The 14,130-nt window shown below is 40.8% G+C and overlaps 1 protein-coding gene across 5 annotated transcripts in view; it reads right to left on the reverse strand.

Annotated features, from left to right (window-relative positions):
- Window positions 1–14,130, reverse strand: part of cfap74 (cilia and flagella associated protein 74) — a 50,995-nt gene that overhangs the window by 1,948 nt on the left and 34,917 nt on the right. For all 5 annotated transcript variants that reach the window (XM_047572368.1, XM_047572292.1, XM_047572445.1 and 2 more), the window contains 14 exons: window positions 10,407–10,494; window positions 7,458–7,631; window positions 6,786–6,919; window positions 6,382–6,664; window positions 5,154–5,288; window positions 4,840–4,973; window positions 4,363–4,497; window positions 3,511–3,620; window positions 3,355–3,410; window positions 2,597–2,716; window positions 2,258–2,413; window positions 2,036–2,174; window positions 518–672; window positions 150–282 (listed from right to left, as the gene is read on the reverse strand). In XM_047572368.1, coding sequence (XP_047428324.1) covers window positions 150–282; window positions 518–672; window positions 2,036–2,174; window positions 2,258–2,413; window positions 2,597–2,716; window positions 3,355–3,410; window positions 3,511–3,620; window positions 4,363–4,497; window positions 4,840–4,973; window positions 5,154–5,288; window positions 6,382–6,664; window positions 6,786–6,919; window positions 7,458–7,631; window positions 10,407–10,494 — 1,952 coding nt within the window. The remainder of the gene's footprint in view (window positions 1–149; window positions 283–517; window positions 673–2,035; window positions 2,175–2,257; window positions 2,414–2,596; window positions 2,717–3,354; window positions 3,411–3,510; window positions 3,621–4,362; window positions 4,498–4,839; window positions 4,974–5,153; window positions 5,289–6,381; window positions 6,665–6,785; window positions 6,920–7,457; window positions 7,632–10,406; window positions 10,495–14,130) is intronic.

Raw genomic sequence — 14,130 nt, forward strand, 5'->3', positions numbered from 1 at the left:
CTACGATTAGCATAAATCACTTAATCCCACAAATAGTTTTCACAGACTAACAGCGAAGCATTGATCTGCTCCACACTGTAAACTACATTGTTTCCATTACACTAGACATGGTGGCCCTGAGGAAGAAATGAAGATGGAGGCTCTGATACCTGTGAGCTGCGGCTGACTGATTACGAATGAAGGGAGGAGTGATTCAATGGGCACTGTCAGCAGGTCTCCTCCACATAGATACATGTTATGATGAGAGGCCGCACCCTTCAGATCCATCACACACACTTTACTCTGACAGACAGAAATGGCACAGGGTTAAGGTTGTTACAACATCAAGACCAGAGTGAAGAGAGGACATACAGGGTGCAGTAAGTACATCTGAATAACAAGAATGCACTGAGGGGCCGTATTTTTTCTGGGACATGTGATCACCGGTATAGCTGGTGATTAAGAGCAAGGACATGCCGTGTGAAGACGCGCATCCAAGGCTGAAAGAGTGTGTGCATGTGTGTGCCGTTCAGCTGACCTTATTCACGAGCTCTATGGTGAGTTTGTCAGAGTAGTTAAGGGATGGGTGGTCAGGATGAAAGGTGACAGTGATGTCTTGGCTCTGTCCTGGAGCAATGCTGCCCTCTGCTGGCACCACAGTGAACACACTCAGCCCGCTGTGGTTCTGAGTCCCTGTACAGGGCAGAAACAATATTGCCACTAGTGCACAACTACTGTTCCCCCTGCTGCTGCTCTGGTTAGAATTGTAAAAAATCAACCTCAAGTTTATTTTACTGAATATTTAATAAAAGTGAACATACACTTCTTTTTCTACCATTTTAAGTCACTGTCTATTGCTGAATGATGTAAAATAATTGTGACAAAGCGAGATGAAAGTATTAAAACATATTATTATGGACTGTGTGTTTGTGGCAATATCCCCAGATAGAGTTATTTATTATGTTACTACTAATGTAATCTGGTGACACTGAATCAATCTGGAATATTCATGGGAGTAATTTAATAAGAGGGAGCAGCCACAGTGATGTGTTAGATGAAGAGCTGCAGGTGACAGGCTACACACCTCCACCTTCTCACAGAGGTAACCAACTCCTTCCACTGTGTCCTGCTTTTCACAGATTGATGTTGTGTGCAGCAGAAAATCAGATCAAGGACACTCACACAAAGGCCAGTTATTGTCCGGCCTATTTAATGAAACAATCGTTTGTCAGAATTCTGTGAACTGTACTAAAAAGCACACTTGCTGTTAAATCCAAAAACTACTGGTGGCACCAAATAAATGTTATAGTAGGATTTTACACCAGATTTACTAAAAGCTGTTTCCTGATATTAATGTACAGCCTGTTGCCCACATCCCTTTGTCCTTTCACAGCAGGAGCACACTGGTGATATATACTAGGGCCATTACAATTGGTTTGTTGTCCCTTGAAGTATCTGCATCTTATTTTGTTAAATTAAAGTTAAATTAATATACCTCTAAATACCTAATCACTCAAATACCTAGTCACTGACATGACTAGTGTCTGTCTCTTCTCTCCCCATGGTACTTTAACCATAAGCCAGAGACTCCTGTCTCAAGGTGTGAATGGAGTAAAAGTTCTTGGGGACAGATGTGTAGTAAATTGAGGGCAGATTATAACTCAGTCCACCTCTCTGTTCCAGTTTGGCATAGATAACTTCCTCTACTCCTCTTTACTCCAAACCTCCGGTCTTCTCTGACCATGATGTGGACGTTTTTGTCTTTAAAGCAGTGTCCCTTCCCCAGTGTACAATCACATACATTCATCACTGCACTGAACTGAGCACCACTGTGTGGATGAGTGGGATCAAACATCTTCAATAATCTCTAGAAGTCCAGTTGCCTTGGTTTTCAGCCTTTTTTGGATGTACTACAATCTGGGTGACTGAGAACCTTCACAGACATGTCAACATAAGAACTAAACAAAGCTACTAATGTTGAAAGGACAAGCTGCTCTTTGTCAGTCAAAGTTGTTGGGTTGTCTGGTGATTTGGTGCGATATTTATTACATCTTACCCACAGCAGGTTGGACTTGTGAGTCTGTGTATTTGTCCAGCAAGAACTCCACCTTGTCAACTCCACCCCGAGGCCTGGACGGAGAGAGACTAGCCAGCAGGACAGCGAAGCCCACTGCCACTGCTGAGCTGTTCTGTAACTGTAGACACATCAGGGCTTAATGTCAATAACCTCCTCAAACACATCACATTAACCTACTTCAGAGACTTCTTCTTGACTCACCTTGATGACGTGTGAGGCTCTCTCCTTCTCCAACACGTAGCCAAAGTCAAGGAGACCTCCAGTGTGGGATGAGGTGACAGCAGGGACTACGCCCTCCCCACGCAGAGTTATTTTCAATGTCATTTTCTGACAGCGCACCTCCAGTATGTCATGGCACTAGAGAACATGAAAGGTTTTGTGGGTGCATCGGTACGTTACTAGCCTCTAAATTGTCTTTTATGTGGTTTCTCATTTACTTATTTTTCAGTTTAGTTGTACAAAGACAATCAGCGGATTAACATGGACATTGACACTGACTTATATATTTACTATAGAGTAAAATTCACACTGTAAACTGACCTTTTTGTCCAGAGTTGGACTGAAGGCGAACACCAGAGTGTGTTTCTCTCCTGGTCTAATGGATCTGAGAGCACTGAGAAGGGAAAATGGACCGTTTATGTCCAACAATGACGACTTGAGCTTGGAAACGGTCAAAGAAAAACAGCAGTAAACACAGTATTATTCATTACCATTAGTAGTAGAGTGCTAATTTGAGGACAATTTTTTTGTAATATTTGAGTCTTGGGTATGAAATTAACTTGTGTTAAATGTTAAGATGCCCTTAAAATAAATAATCAGTCTACTATGACTTGATTGACCTCCAGGTTTTGCATCCAGTGGTGCTTTTACTTCAGAAATTTCTGGCTTCCAAGTCCTGTTATTGTAGATGATCCACAGTCAACACTATACAGTTTTCTTTAAAAACACTTCCAAGAAAAGTCTGTATATAAATGTGAACGAGGGAGCTGAGAAGCCTGAAAACACAGAAGTTCATCTGTTTCCGTTCATAGAAGCAAGTTTCACACTACCACTCCCTAACTAATGCAGTTACTTTGCTGGCTGGCTGTATAGGTGTTAGCTTCATCTTGTTAGTGTTGTTGCCTTTGGGGGGTTAGGCTTCCGACAGAGAAGCTGAGTTCAAATATCTTTACCAGGAACAACCAACCTTATCTTGACAGTCTAACGTCATTAAATGTGCATATCCATTTTTTTCTGATACCATTTACAACTTTTTCAATTGGACTAAAACAAGCTGACCCTTTGTGGACAAAGGATACATCCAACAGCTCTTTTGAAATGTTCTGAACTGTGAACCTCCTAATCTCCTTCTCTCCTACAAATGAACAACACAAATACAACACAACAATTAAGCAAAAATATTAAGTAAGTGGAGTAATCAAGTGTAGAACTAGAACACTTTAAAAATGACTCACCCACTGCCACCTGGTGGAAGTCTACGATATTAAGTCTATTGTTGGATATTACAACTAGAGAGGGCTGTACAGCAGGACACTGCAGCTTCAAGTAGATGGTATTGAAGGAGCTGAGGACATATGGAACATGACAAGTTATGAAATGATTAGTGTGTGTCACAGTGTCTTCTTTTGTTTGTGACTTACAGGCTGTTAATCCACTGAGCTCAAGAAAGGACCAAAATAATATCAAAATGTGTCAAAGGTTTACATTGCAAAGTTAAGTAGCTTTGGGTAATGTACTTCTTCTGAAGCAGTTAAATCAGACGAGTTTCTGTTTTCTGCTGGAGGGCATTACTTGGATAAAGTCTTAGCTTTTTACCTTTGATCTATTAATTCTCTTTATCAGCCCTCTACCCACAGCTTATGTGTAAAATTATTTCAGTTTTGTTCACTGCAACAGTGATTTTACTAGTCCCACATTTGCTTTAGAAATAAAAGTTAACCAGTACTGTTGTTCATAAATAGTTATAGTTACGATGATTAGATTTTTCTCACAGTGAGTCCAGGTGTATCTACTGCAGCACCAATCATGGGTTTTGAGAAATGTGAGGACATGAGCTTTGCAGAAAATGGAGTGAATGCTGGCAAATATTGAAACAAGACTTATCAGGCAAAAAAAAAAAAGCAAACACAGATCTGCAGTGAATACAGGGGACTAGTCCAGTTCACTCCTGAAACACATCATGAAGTGAAATGATAGTATAAAGTTTATGTTGCAAATTAAATTTTGTGTTGAGTCTGGTGAATGTCCAAAGATTAAAGACATGTCAGGAATGTGAAATGTGAAATGAGTCTCCAGCTGATTGTTACCTCCACGTTGGCTGTTTCTGTCTGTCTTCCTCTGGAGGGTCTCCGTCTGATATGAAGCAGGGAATGATGTACTCTCTGTAGCGCTGGCTGAAGGAGTACAGCAGAGAGACCTTGGCCTCCTCATACTGCTCTGGCCTTGAAAAGAAAAGCCTCATAAGTCCTGAAACTGTATTTTTATATATATATTGTTTCATCACTACAACTTTAAAGACAGGAATACCAATCATGAGTTTACATGAAGAGAGGAGATTGTAAAGGCTTGTTGTTGAACCTCAGAAGTTATTAATAGAGTTTAACCTACTTTCCTTCATAAAGAGGCTTTCAGGGAGGATGTGTTTGACATTTCCTACTTTTTAGCAGTACTACTCTTTGATGCGTTGCTACAGGATATTTATTACTCAACATTTATTTACTGGCATTTCAGTCCAGCAGATTTAATGACATTAAGAAGGCAGTGTGTGCAGAGAGGACGCCTACCCTGGCTGTATGTCGACAGGATCTGGAGATTCAGCTTGTTTTTCTGTCTCCGGGTCGTCTGACACCTTGGTGTTCTTTGGTTTCCCAGAAGACTTTTTCCTTTTACTGATTTCTGCTGGAATCTCCTTTTTAGCCTTACAACACACATGAATATGACTGATGGATTTATGCAAGAAACTAATGAAGATGCTTTAAATACCTGTATGGTTATGAAAGTGAGAAATCAGTGCACTGCTAAACGTAAGGTGTTCTCATTTAAAAAGCTGACACGGGCACAAGCTGACTGGAGTAGGTAGGTGGGTGTGCAGCTGTACCTCCTGTTCGGCTTGTTTCTTTCTCTCCAACTCCTTCTCACGGAGCAGCTTGGCCCGCTGGAAGAGACGCAATGCCTCGTCTTTAACCTCCTGGTCCGAAAGTCTGGGCCTGAACATCACCTGGACCAGACATTTCTAGGAGAGGGAGAGCAGACAGGATGACATGTCTGGAAATCCTTGGATTTAGAGGACACAGCATCAACTTTGGGTTGGGATTGTGTGTTTCCTTCAAACTGCAAAGCTTTTACACCCTGACAGTTTTTAATTTAAACCCCCACTTCATTTTATGATGTGGAAGTTTGAATTCGTTTTGGCCAGTTTCCTGTTTATGGGTTTGTTTGGAATGAAAGAACTCAAGTGGACTGAGGATAATAATCCCTCTGTTTTCCAATTGCAGAGTATTTACTGGATTCGTCCCAGTAGGCCTCTGCTACACGGCAGAAAATGTAAAATGGTTTAATTGTTCCCATAAATTGTATCTGAAGGAAAGTGTTTCACAGTTAGCTGATGGAAAACAGCCACTACAAATGAAACTGTCACAATAAACTGTAATGATTCTGAAGTGCTGCAGTGAACATAAAAGTAGCATTCACATAGATTTACTCTAAAGTCAGTTCAGTCAAGTGTCCAGTAGAGTGCGTCATTACACCATAAAGACGTCTGTTGTAGGCCAATAGCTGCTATGAGGAAGATTTGCATTGTGACTGGAAGACTTTAGTCTGAGATCCATTAACTCTGTGATCAGAGGCATGTTATGGCTGAAATGATCATCACAAGTAAAACTTAACTTTACTAGCCTCAGGCTTGGTTTCTTTACACAGTAAATTTAAAAGTTAGATTTTTAAAGACAACTCATGACTATGGTGTTCAAACGAGGAGTTGGACTGTCATGTTTTTTCACAGGTTCTAGCTTTTAAACATGTGTTTTAGACAAAATGTTTCACAAGATCATGCTGGAAAGCTGGGCCGGAAAATGTTAAACAAATAGTGACTTGTATGGATCTTCTCATCATCAACTACAAAATGCTGTTAGTCAGAAGACGTGGAACCAAGACTTTGCCTGGTATAAATCTGTCTCATCAAAGTTGATCATCAGGGTTCTTTCCCGTCAAAAACCTCCAGAGCCACAAAACACAATGAAGCTGTTTTCACTTCTCCAGATTAGTAATCTGCTCTTTACGTGTCAAATAAATGTAGTGAGTATAGACATGAGAGGTGTGTACTCCACCTCTCCAGGGAGAAGGCGTCCTGCAGTAGGAGTGATGCTGATATCTGAGTCCTCCGGCAGAACGAATGAGAACAGCCTGGGTATTTCCACAGACACGGCATCCTTGACCACTGGCGTGATCAGATGGAGTTGTTTGGACTGGTTACGGTCAGTGTGGTGGTTGATCAGGTGAAGTATGGAAGTGGACTGGTCACCTAGGGCTGTGGCCCCAAACTGGACCAGAGAATGAGAGAGCTCCAGGGGTGGATGGACACCCACAGCTCGGCAGGACAGCAGGAAATCTCTGATGGCAACGAAAAGTACATTATAAATATTGGATGAATTAAAATGTGTTGATCAAACCAGTTCCCATCAAGGTCCTACATCTACAAATCTATGTGAAATGTGAAGCATTACAAATGAACCTGTTAATTCCAGACTTGCAGCTGAGTTGGAAATGGTACTCTTTGGCCACTTTTGGACTGAATACTAGATCCATCTCTAGGGTTTCTTGTGGGAGCAGAGTGCCAAAGCCCTCATTAGGCTGGACCTCCATGAACTGTGGTTTGAGAAAAGACAAACATACTTCATTTACACTCTGAAATAAATTTAAACAGAACTGACAAGTGAAAATTATAACCTAAAACAATTTCTTGAAATTAAACCCAGACTCAGATACTGTTAACAGTTTCTGTTCTTCTGCAGTAACCATGCGTAGCATGTATATGCGATAATCATCTCTCTGTATGCAGTAGTTTTTATTGGAGGTGGTGGACAATGCTTGACATGAGTTCACATTGCCTCCCGAAGCATGGAGTATTCAAAGGAAACAATGCATGACTGCAGTTTATCTCATTGAGTTTAATGCGTTCTGTATTTAGTTGTTCACTCCTGAATTTAATTACTATCAATGCAAAAACTAATCTCAATAACAAGAAATGTGAATATTAGAGTGAACAGAGGAAGTTGCATCTTGATGACTGAATAGGGGACTAAATAGCCAGCTAGTTCCTGGATCCGTTGCTGCTTTTATCTGGACCCACTAATACAGTATAATTTTAACACAGGCTAAAGCATTCGAGGTGGTCATGCAGTACCTCTGGAACACCCAAGAATCCGAAGTCTTGAGGCAAGAGGGACAGATTGGTGAGGCGGACGGTGCTCTTGACCGACTGGTAAATGGAACAGTATCCAAAGTCCACCTCAGGCTGGTCAAACTGCAGGTCTGAGGACGTCACAACTGCATGGACTGTGAAATGAGCCGGCTGCACCTGCACAAGCAAGAAGCATCTTAATACACTTTTGGCCATTTTCATGCAGTGGGATCTTTTTTCAGAAACATCAGTGAAGATTTCTTCAGTGCAAACTCATGGCATCACACACCCATTCTTGGGTGATGCTCATGGATTCCTCACTTGGCTCACTTGACAGGCAGTCACTGACCTCGGGCCATTCTTGGCAACATTAAAAATTAACATTTTATTCACTATTAGATTCATTTGACCAATCAAAACCCATACAAATGAGGGACTGTGTGATGATAACAGTGGTTCCTTACAGACTCTCTCCAATTTGGATGTGAATACTTACATTTATAGTTGGGAGTCTTCACTTTTAACTCAATTTTCTTCATTTTTTTTCCAACCACATAATGGATCATTGTCCAATCTACAGACTGCATATCCAGTCTTTGTCCCATACATAATGTATATTAACCTAACTGTACATATTTGATCTTTTTTCCTCTAATTGCACAATTCAGATTGTGTCACTGAGGATGGTTTAACTTATTAAAGTCCTTAAATTATGATTAACTTTAGTCTGACTAGCTCAAATGGAGCAACTCTTTTTATGCATATAGTGATCTGTTATCACTACAGCCACTAGATGTACAGGGATTTTTTGCAATTGAAATTTAGCAGTTTTCTTTACTCACGCCCCTTTTCTTCCATCTGCTTGTGCTATTCTACAGTTCAGTTAGTATTCTACACTTACTGAAAAGACTAAAGCAAATAACATTTTAGTCCATCTCCTTATCTCTGTCAAATTCAGATCTAACCCCACAGGACCCGCCTCAAGTCACACATTTGAAAATGTTTCACAAGCATGCTTTTATTTTTAAAACAGATTCGGTATTAGCATTAAAGCAGCTGGACGAACTGTCATTTTGAAAGCAGTACATTGGTTGGACTATTTTAAGCAGCAGATTAATAAACATTTCACGCTCCAGTGAATATTTTTGGCGGCAGGATGATGTGTTGGAGACTGACTCAATACAAACGACTGTCACCGTGCTCGTGGTAATGAATCAACGAGTGACATGAGTTGCAGCAGTGAGGCTCATCAATGTGTTTTTAGTAGTTCTTGGTCATCAGTGGAGCTCTAAAGCTCAAAATAATAAGAATGATAAAGACGAGACTCAGTAGGATCAATTTGAAGTCATGTTATTTTTTAAATTTGTTGATAAAAAGTGTTGTCAACTTTATCCTGTAGCACTGCTTCGTGTACGTTAAATAGTGGGTGATAACACTGTGACCTCATGATATTAAGAACAGTTTTTTCTTTTTTCTTGAGATGACGTCTCCGTGTCAGCCCCCAGCAGACGACCTTGTTTATTGCACCATTGCTTCCCAGGCTGCTGTGGTGCCTGATGAGCTAGCGCTGCATGCATGAATGTGTGTGCGTTTCCATGGCTTTAATGCCAGGTGCTCAGGGCCTGGGGTTGGGGGCAACAGCTTTGGCGCTTCACAGGAACATCCTGGCCCGTTCTTTGGCTCCTCATCAGAACCCCCACCCCGATTCCTCTCCTCTACTTGTCCTGGTAGAAATCAGCATTAGGAAGGTGACAATTTGGCAAGAGGACCGACCAGATTTAAACTTCCTGAAAAAGAGGACTGGCAGAAGTGCAACACGAATGTTTGAGCAGCTGCTCTGTGTTTTGAACAAATGCTGGTGCAGAGTACTTTCCATCTAAGGATGCTCATGCTGTGCAGGGATACTTTACAAAAAACGTATATATTTTAAGACTCTAATTGGGAGTTGAGAATAAGATATTTAGACTTGAACTTCTTGAGAGCAAACTGTATATTCTGTCCTAAATATCTGATTTACTTCAAGCTCTGGAGGGTCATGGGCGGATTGAATCAATATGTTCAGCCCTTATCCCAGTTTTTAAATAACCTGAATATGCAGATTTGAATCTTAAAGAAACCAGAATAACATGCATATACGTTATCCATATAACTGTGCAGTTTTACAAGAACTAACTCTACTTAGTTTAAATGAAAGAAAGCATTATAATACAGTCCTAGGAAGATGCAACAAATACAAGTAGGTTGCTTAGTTAATGTTAACATGTATATAGTATATCCTCAGGCGGCTGCACAAACCACCAGAAACCATGTCCAAATGGACAGAAATAACCAGATATCTCCATGTAAATGCATGTCATGAATGTGGACATGCATTTGCCAGGATGAGCCTCATAAGCGGGACATCAGAGCACTTATAAACAAAATCTGTGCTGGAAGTTACTGCAGGTACCATTAAACAAATAAACATATTCCAGACTGATATTCACCTATTATGCTTTTTTTAATATTTCTACTACTTTAGTCAGGAACTACCACCCAAAATTTCATTTTGTGAACGCATAATGACAATAAATGAATGTTGAATCTTGAATATATTGCTCATATATAACATGTAGATAATAAGGTGGAGGGTTCTGTGATTAAATAAGAGAATACATCCAGTAGAGTTGAGTCTTCCTTTTTTAGCTTGTGAAGACATTTTCAGTCAAACAACATAGGATAACCTTTATGCTTGGCTTATTAGCGTCCATGGAGTCACTGGTGCTTGGGGGTAGAAGATAATTTTAGCTTGTTACCAGCAAAATAGGTTACAACCTTCAGTGGCTTTGCTTCTGTTTTGGATAAAGTAGGACGCATGCACTGCACAGCATGTTAGTGTTTTCAGAATCACAAGGGTGTTTACTGTAAAGTACACATGACATGTATGTGTGCAGCCTGTAATTTGAAACAAACCTGGCCTGCTACTTGCACTGTCATTGGCACCTCCAGGACTCCAGTATCGCTGTCAAAAAACTCCTTTGCATCTTGAGATAGGGAACGCCTACAAGAAAGCAAAAGGGAAGACACTGTGAGACTGCACACTTTTAAGAACTCTCATTTTCATGAGCAGCAATGATACCAATTAGTAACACTAGCTGTTGCAATGATTTCATAGTTGTTCTTTTTTGCGGGACATCATGTATTGAACAGTCAAAAGCCACGAGCCACTGTCAAGCTTTTCAAAGAAACATCTAGATTCAGACCCAGAAGACCCATTACTTTACTTTAACCCACAACAGTGGGATCGGCTCACCAGGGAAAGCAGCAGAGAGATACAGAGCGCGCCTCCACACTACTGTAGGTTGTAGCCATGGTGATGGGAGACGTAAGTATGATTCAAAGAGGACCAGTAGTCATGCACAGGCTTATGTAAAACTCCAGTCCCTCAATATCCCCCCAGTGTCAAGCGCTGCTCTCGTGATCACATGTAAACTGAATAAATGTATATGGAATTCATTTTCATGTAAACAATGGTCAAATGTCAAATGCAGTTTCTGCCTTGAACCACCTCTCACTTTCCCTCTCCTTCTCCCAACATCCTTCATGCTTCTCTCTGCTAGTCATTGCATTTCCTTTCTTTCTCTCCTATTCACTGTCTCCTCTGTACTCCCCTCTTTGCGCTCTTAATGCTGGTTGATGGCTTGAGAGCTAATGCTGTAAATGTCTGTGGTTTTAAGGCTCTCCAGATGTCAGTGTTTTCAAGTTACTACAACCAAGCCTTGACAAATCTGTCGGCTTCAGGTTCGAGGACAGGGCTGTGTTTCATATTTCCCAGACCTCGGTGCACTCCGCGTGGAACTGCCGTAAACATGCTGCTCTACCACAACACCCTCCACATGTCAAAATGAAATCTCTGCATTTACAAAGTCACTTTTTCCCCTCCACAGACAGACCAATGAGAGCAGAGGGTGTATTTAAGGAAGCACTCTTGTTCTGCCTGCTAATAGAATCGCTGCTGGAGAGTCACTCTTGAATTAGCTTGGCAGGGCAGAGTGGAAAAGCCTGGCGGGGCGTCACCAGGCCCATATGCTCAGGACAATTTTGTGGATGGATGAGGTTTCAGATTTGTCAGCGTCCTGCACAAATTCACTTGTGTGCTCCTCCTCGCTGTAGCCAGATCATCCACAGACCAAAAGCTTTAATGACACATCTGAGACAGGTAGAGGACACAATGAAACTGAAATAGTTGTTCTAACTTTGTGGTCCTGCTTTAAAGCTGCAATGCGTTTCTCACCTGGAGATATGAAAACAAATGAAGACAACTTAATCCATGTCTCTCTTTTAAGTCATGTGCATGTCTTTCTCTATAAAACCTGAACAATCTAATCTGTGGTAATTTTGATGAATACCAATAATCCATGACAGCAAGGCCCAAACAACTTAAAAGACATATTTATCAGGTTTATGATTCCAGGATAGTGCTTCAGTTCCTGTTGAAACAAAAATAATGTATTTGAAATATAGAAGTAAATTTCCTCTTCAGTATGGACTCTTGCTTCACCATTAAAAACGTGATTATGAAAAGGATTACAAAACGGATTAAGAAGCTTAGGATTTTTCCTCTGTTGGAAAACGCATTACAAAAATACAGTAAATGAAAGAGAAAGGAATCTTTAAAAAATCATGTGAACCAAACAAGGTATTCTGTTTGTTTTGTATTCTGACATGTCATCACGTCATTGAAATTTTTGACGTGGGCAGCATGCTAGCAGTTAATGTACTGTAAAGAGCGGTTCAGTGTAATCTGTCGTAAATCATCCTTGTAATCTCCCCTTTATCAGCCGGAACTACCAAGGCTGGACCCATCGCCTGCTCTTCACAGATTACACCTAAAAGCACTCTCTCACGCACTTCATAATGATCCTGGCATCCGGTACGCAGGAAAAATAAGGACACTAATTTCCCTCTGTCTTTCATGTGTCAGATTGAATTGCTCTGAAAAGTCAATACACATTTGACGACATAAAGAAACTGAATGATTTAAATACATCAGGCTTGGTTGTTTAATCGATGTCAGGAAACAACTGACCACGAGTTAAGATTGAGAGTGGCAACATCATCTTCTCACTTAGCTAGCTAGCTACGTTGCTACCCCCACAGAAACAATATGATGCCAAGAAAAATGGTGTCTTTACTTGATGTGAGTCATTCATGCGTGAGAGGAAACAGCGTATCGTAGGTCAGGTCCTGCATCTTTACTGGATTACATAGAAAAAGTGAACCACTGCAACTACAGATGTTAAAACATGGCAGCATTAAGTGTCACTGTTACTGGTTTGCTCTGAACTGATGACATTGGTCATACCAGTACGTTAGCAGTTTGCAGTTTGTGCGGTTAAGTCGGTGACCTTGTATGAAGTTACGCATATTTTTTTTACAAGGGTTTATGTGAAGTCATTCAAGGCTTCCCATCCTGAGTGGCAAAGGGTAATGGATGTAGTGTGAATAGGGTTTCTGGATAGACTAAAAATTACAGCACAAGTACCATTTGTGGCACTAGAGCCACTGCTCGCCAAAAGCTGCGCAGAATTGCTTTAAATTAGCATATTTCCAGCATATTTCCTCAGTCATTTTCAACTATTTCCACCACTGCTTCTGAGTCAATAAAAAAGAAGTAAATGCCTAAATAGCCCAATCAAAAACACCTAATACTTACACAATATCATGATGGAAAGCAAAATGACAATACAGCTTAGTGCTGTCTTGTCCGTGTCTATCTGAATTGAAATGAGCAGTACACCTAGTGAAAAGGATCACAAACATATGAGGCAGTGCTCTTGATACTGTAGAGAGGGGATTATATAGTGCATGAAACAATGGTGTGAATATGTAAGGGAAAAGTGTGGGCTGGATGGTGACAAATAAGGTGGAGGAAGACAGGCAGAGAGGGATGAAGCAAGGGAAAGATGCTGAACGATGTGGGCAGGTTGAGCGCAATCCTTCAGAGCAGGAAGCAACAATGTGTTCACTATCTCCCAAAAGCACGAGGAGGAAAGGCAAGAAGCTGTGAAACACCTGTGTAAAGAGTGAAAGCTATGAGTCATTTGAGGATCCAGATTTAACAGCATGTGAGTGTGTGCGTGGACAAGACAGTGAGCGAAAGCAGTGCTGCTAATGAGGATTTGGAAATCCAATCATAGGCTCCGGCCAGAAGAACTGGCAGTGCCAATTTAAATGACACACCACCACTGGATGGAACAAAAAGAAAACCTACCAGAAATCAAGAGACTGGAAGGCAAGATGCATCCATGACAGAGATGACACATACAAGCACATGGCTCACTGACAGGCTGGAAACACAACCTGCGAATTTCTAGTGTGGGTGGAGGACACTCTCTGTCCTAAGGCATTTTAATGGATAATTCTGACCTTATTTTTTAAAGTTTTAGCCATTATTTAGATTGGTTTAGATAACACTGCACTCACCTAACCCAAGTCCATGGTGGTTTTACAGCATTGTCATCAAATTCGAATCATAAGTTTTTCATAACGACAGGCCTTTAAAAGCCGAGAAGGTTATTCAATGTCGTTTTGAAGATATTTCCAAACCCCTCAAACTCTACCAAAAATGTATAATTCTGTAATCCAAACAAAGACAGCAACAGGAATCAGATCACATATTTGCCATGCACAAATA

This window comes from Mugil cephalus, chromosome 1, assembly GCF_022458985.1.
Source record: "Mugil cephalus isolate CIBA_MC_2020 chromosome 1, CIBA_Mcephalus_1.1, whole genome shotgun sequence".
Lineage (NCBI taxonomy): Eukaryota > Metazoa > Chordata > Actinopteri > Mugiliformes > Mugilidae > Mugil > Mugil cephalus.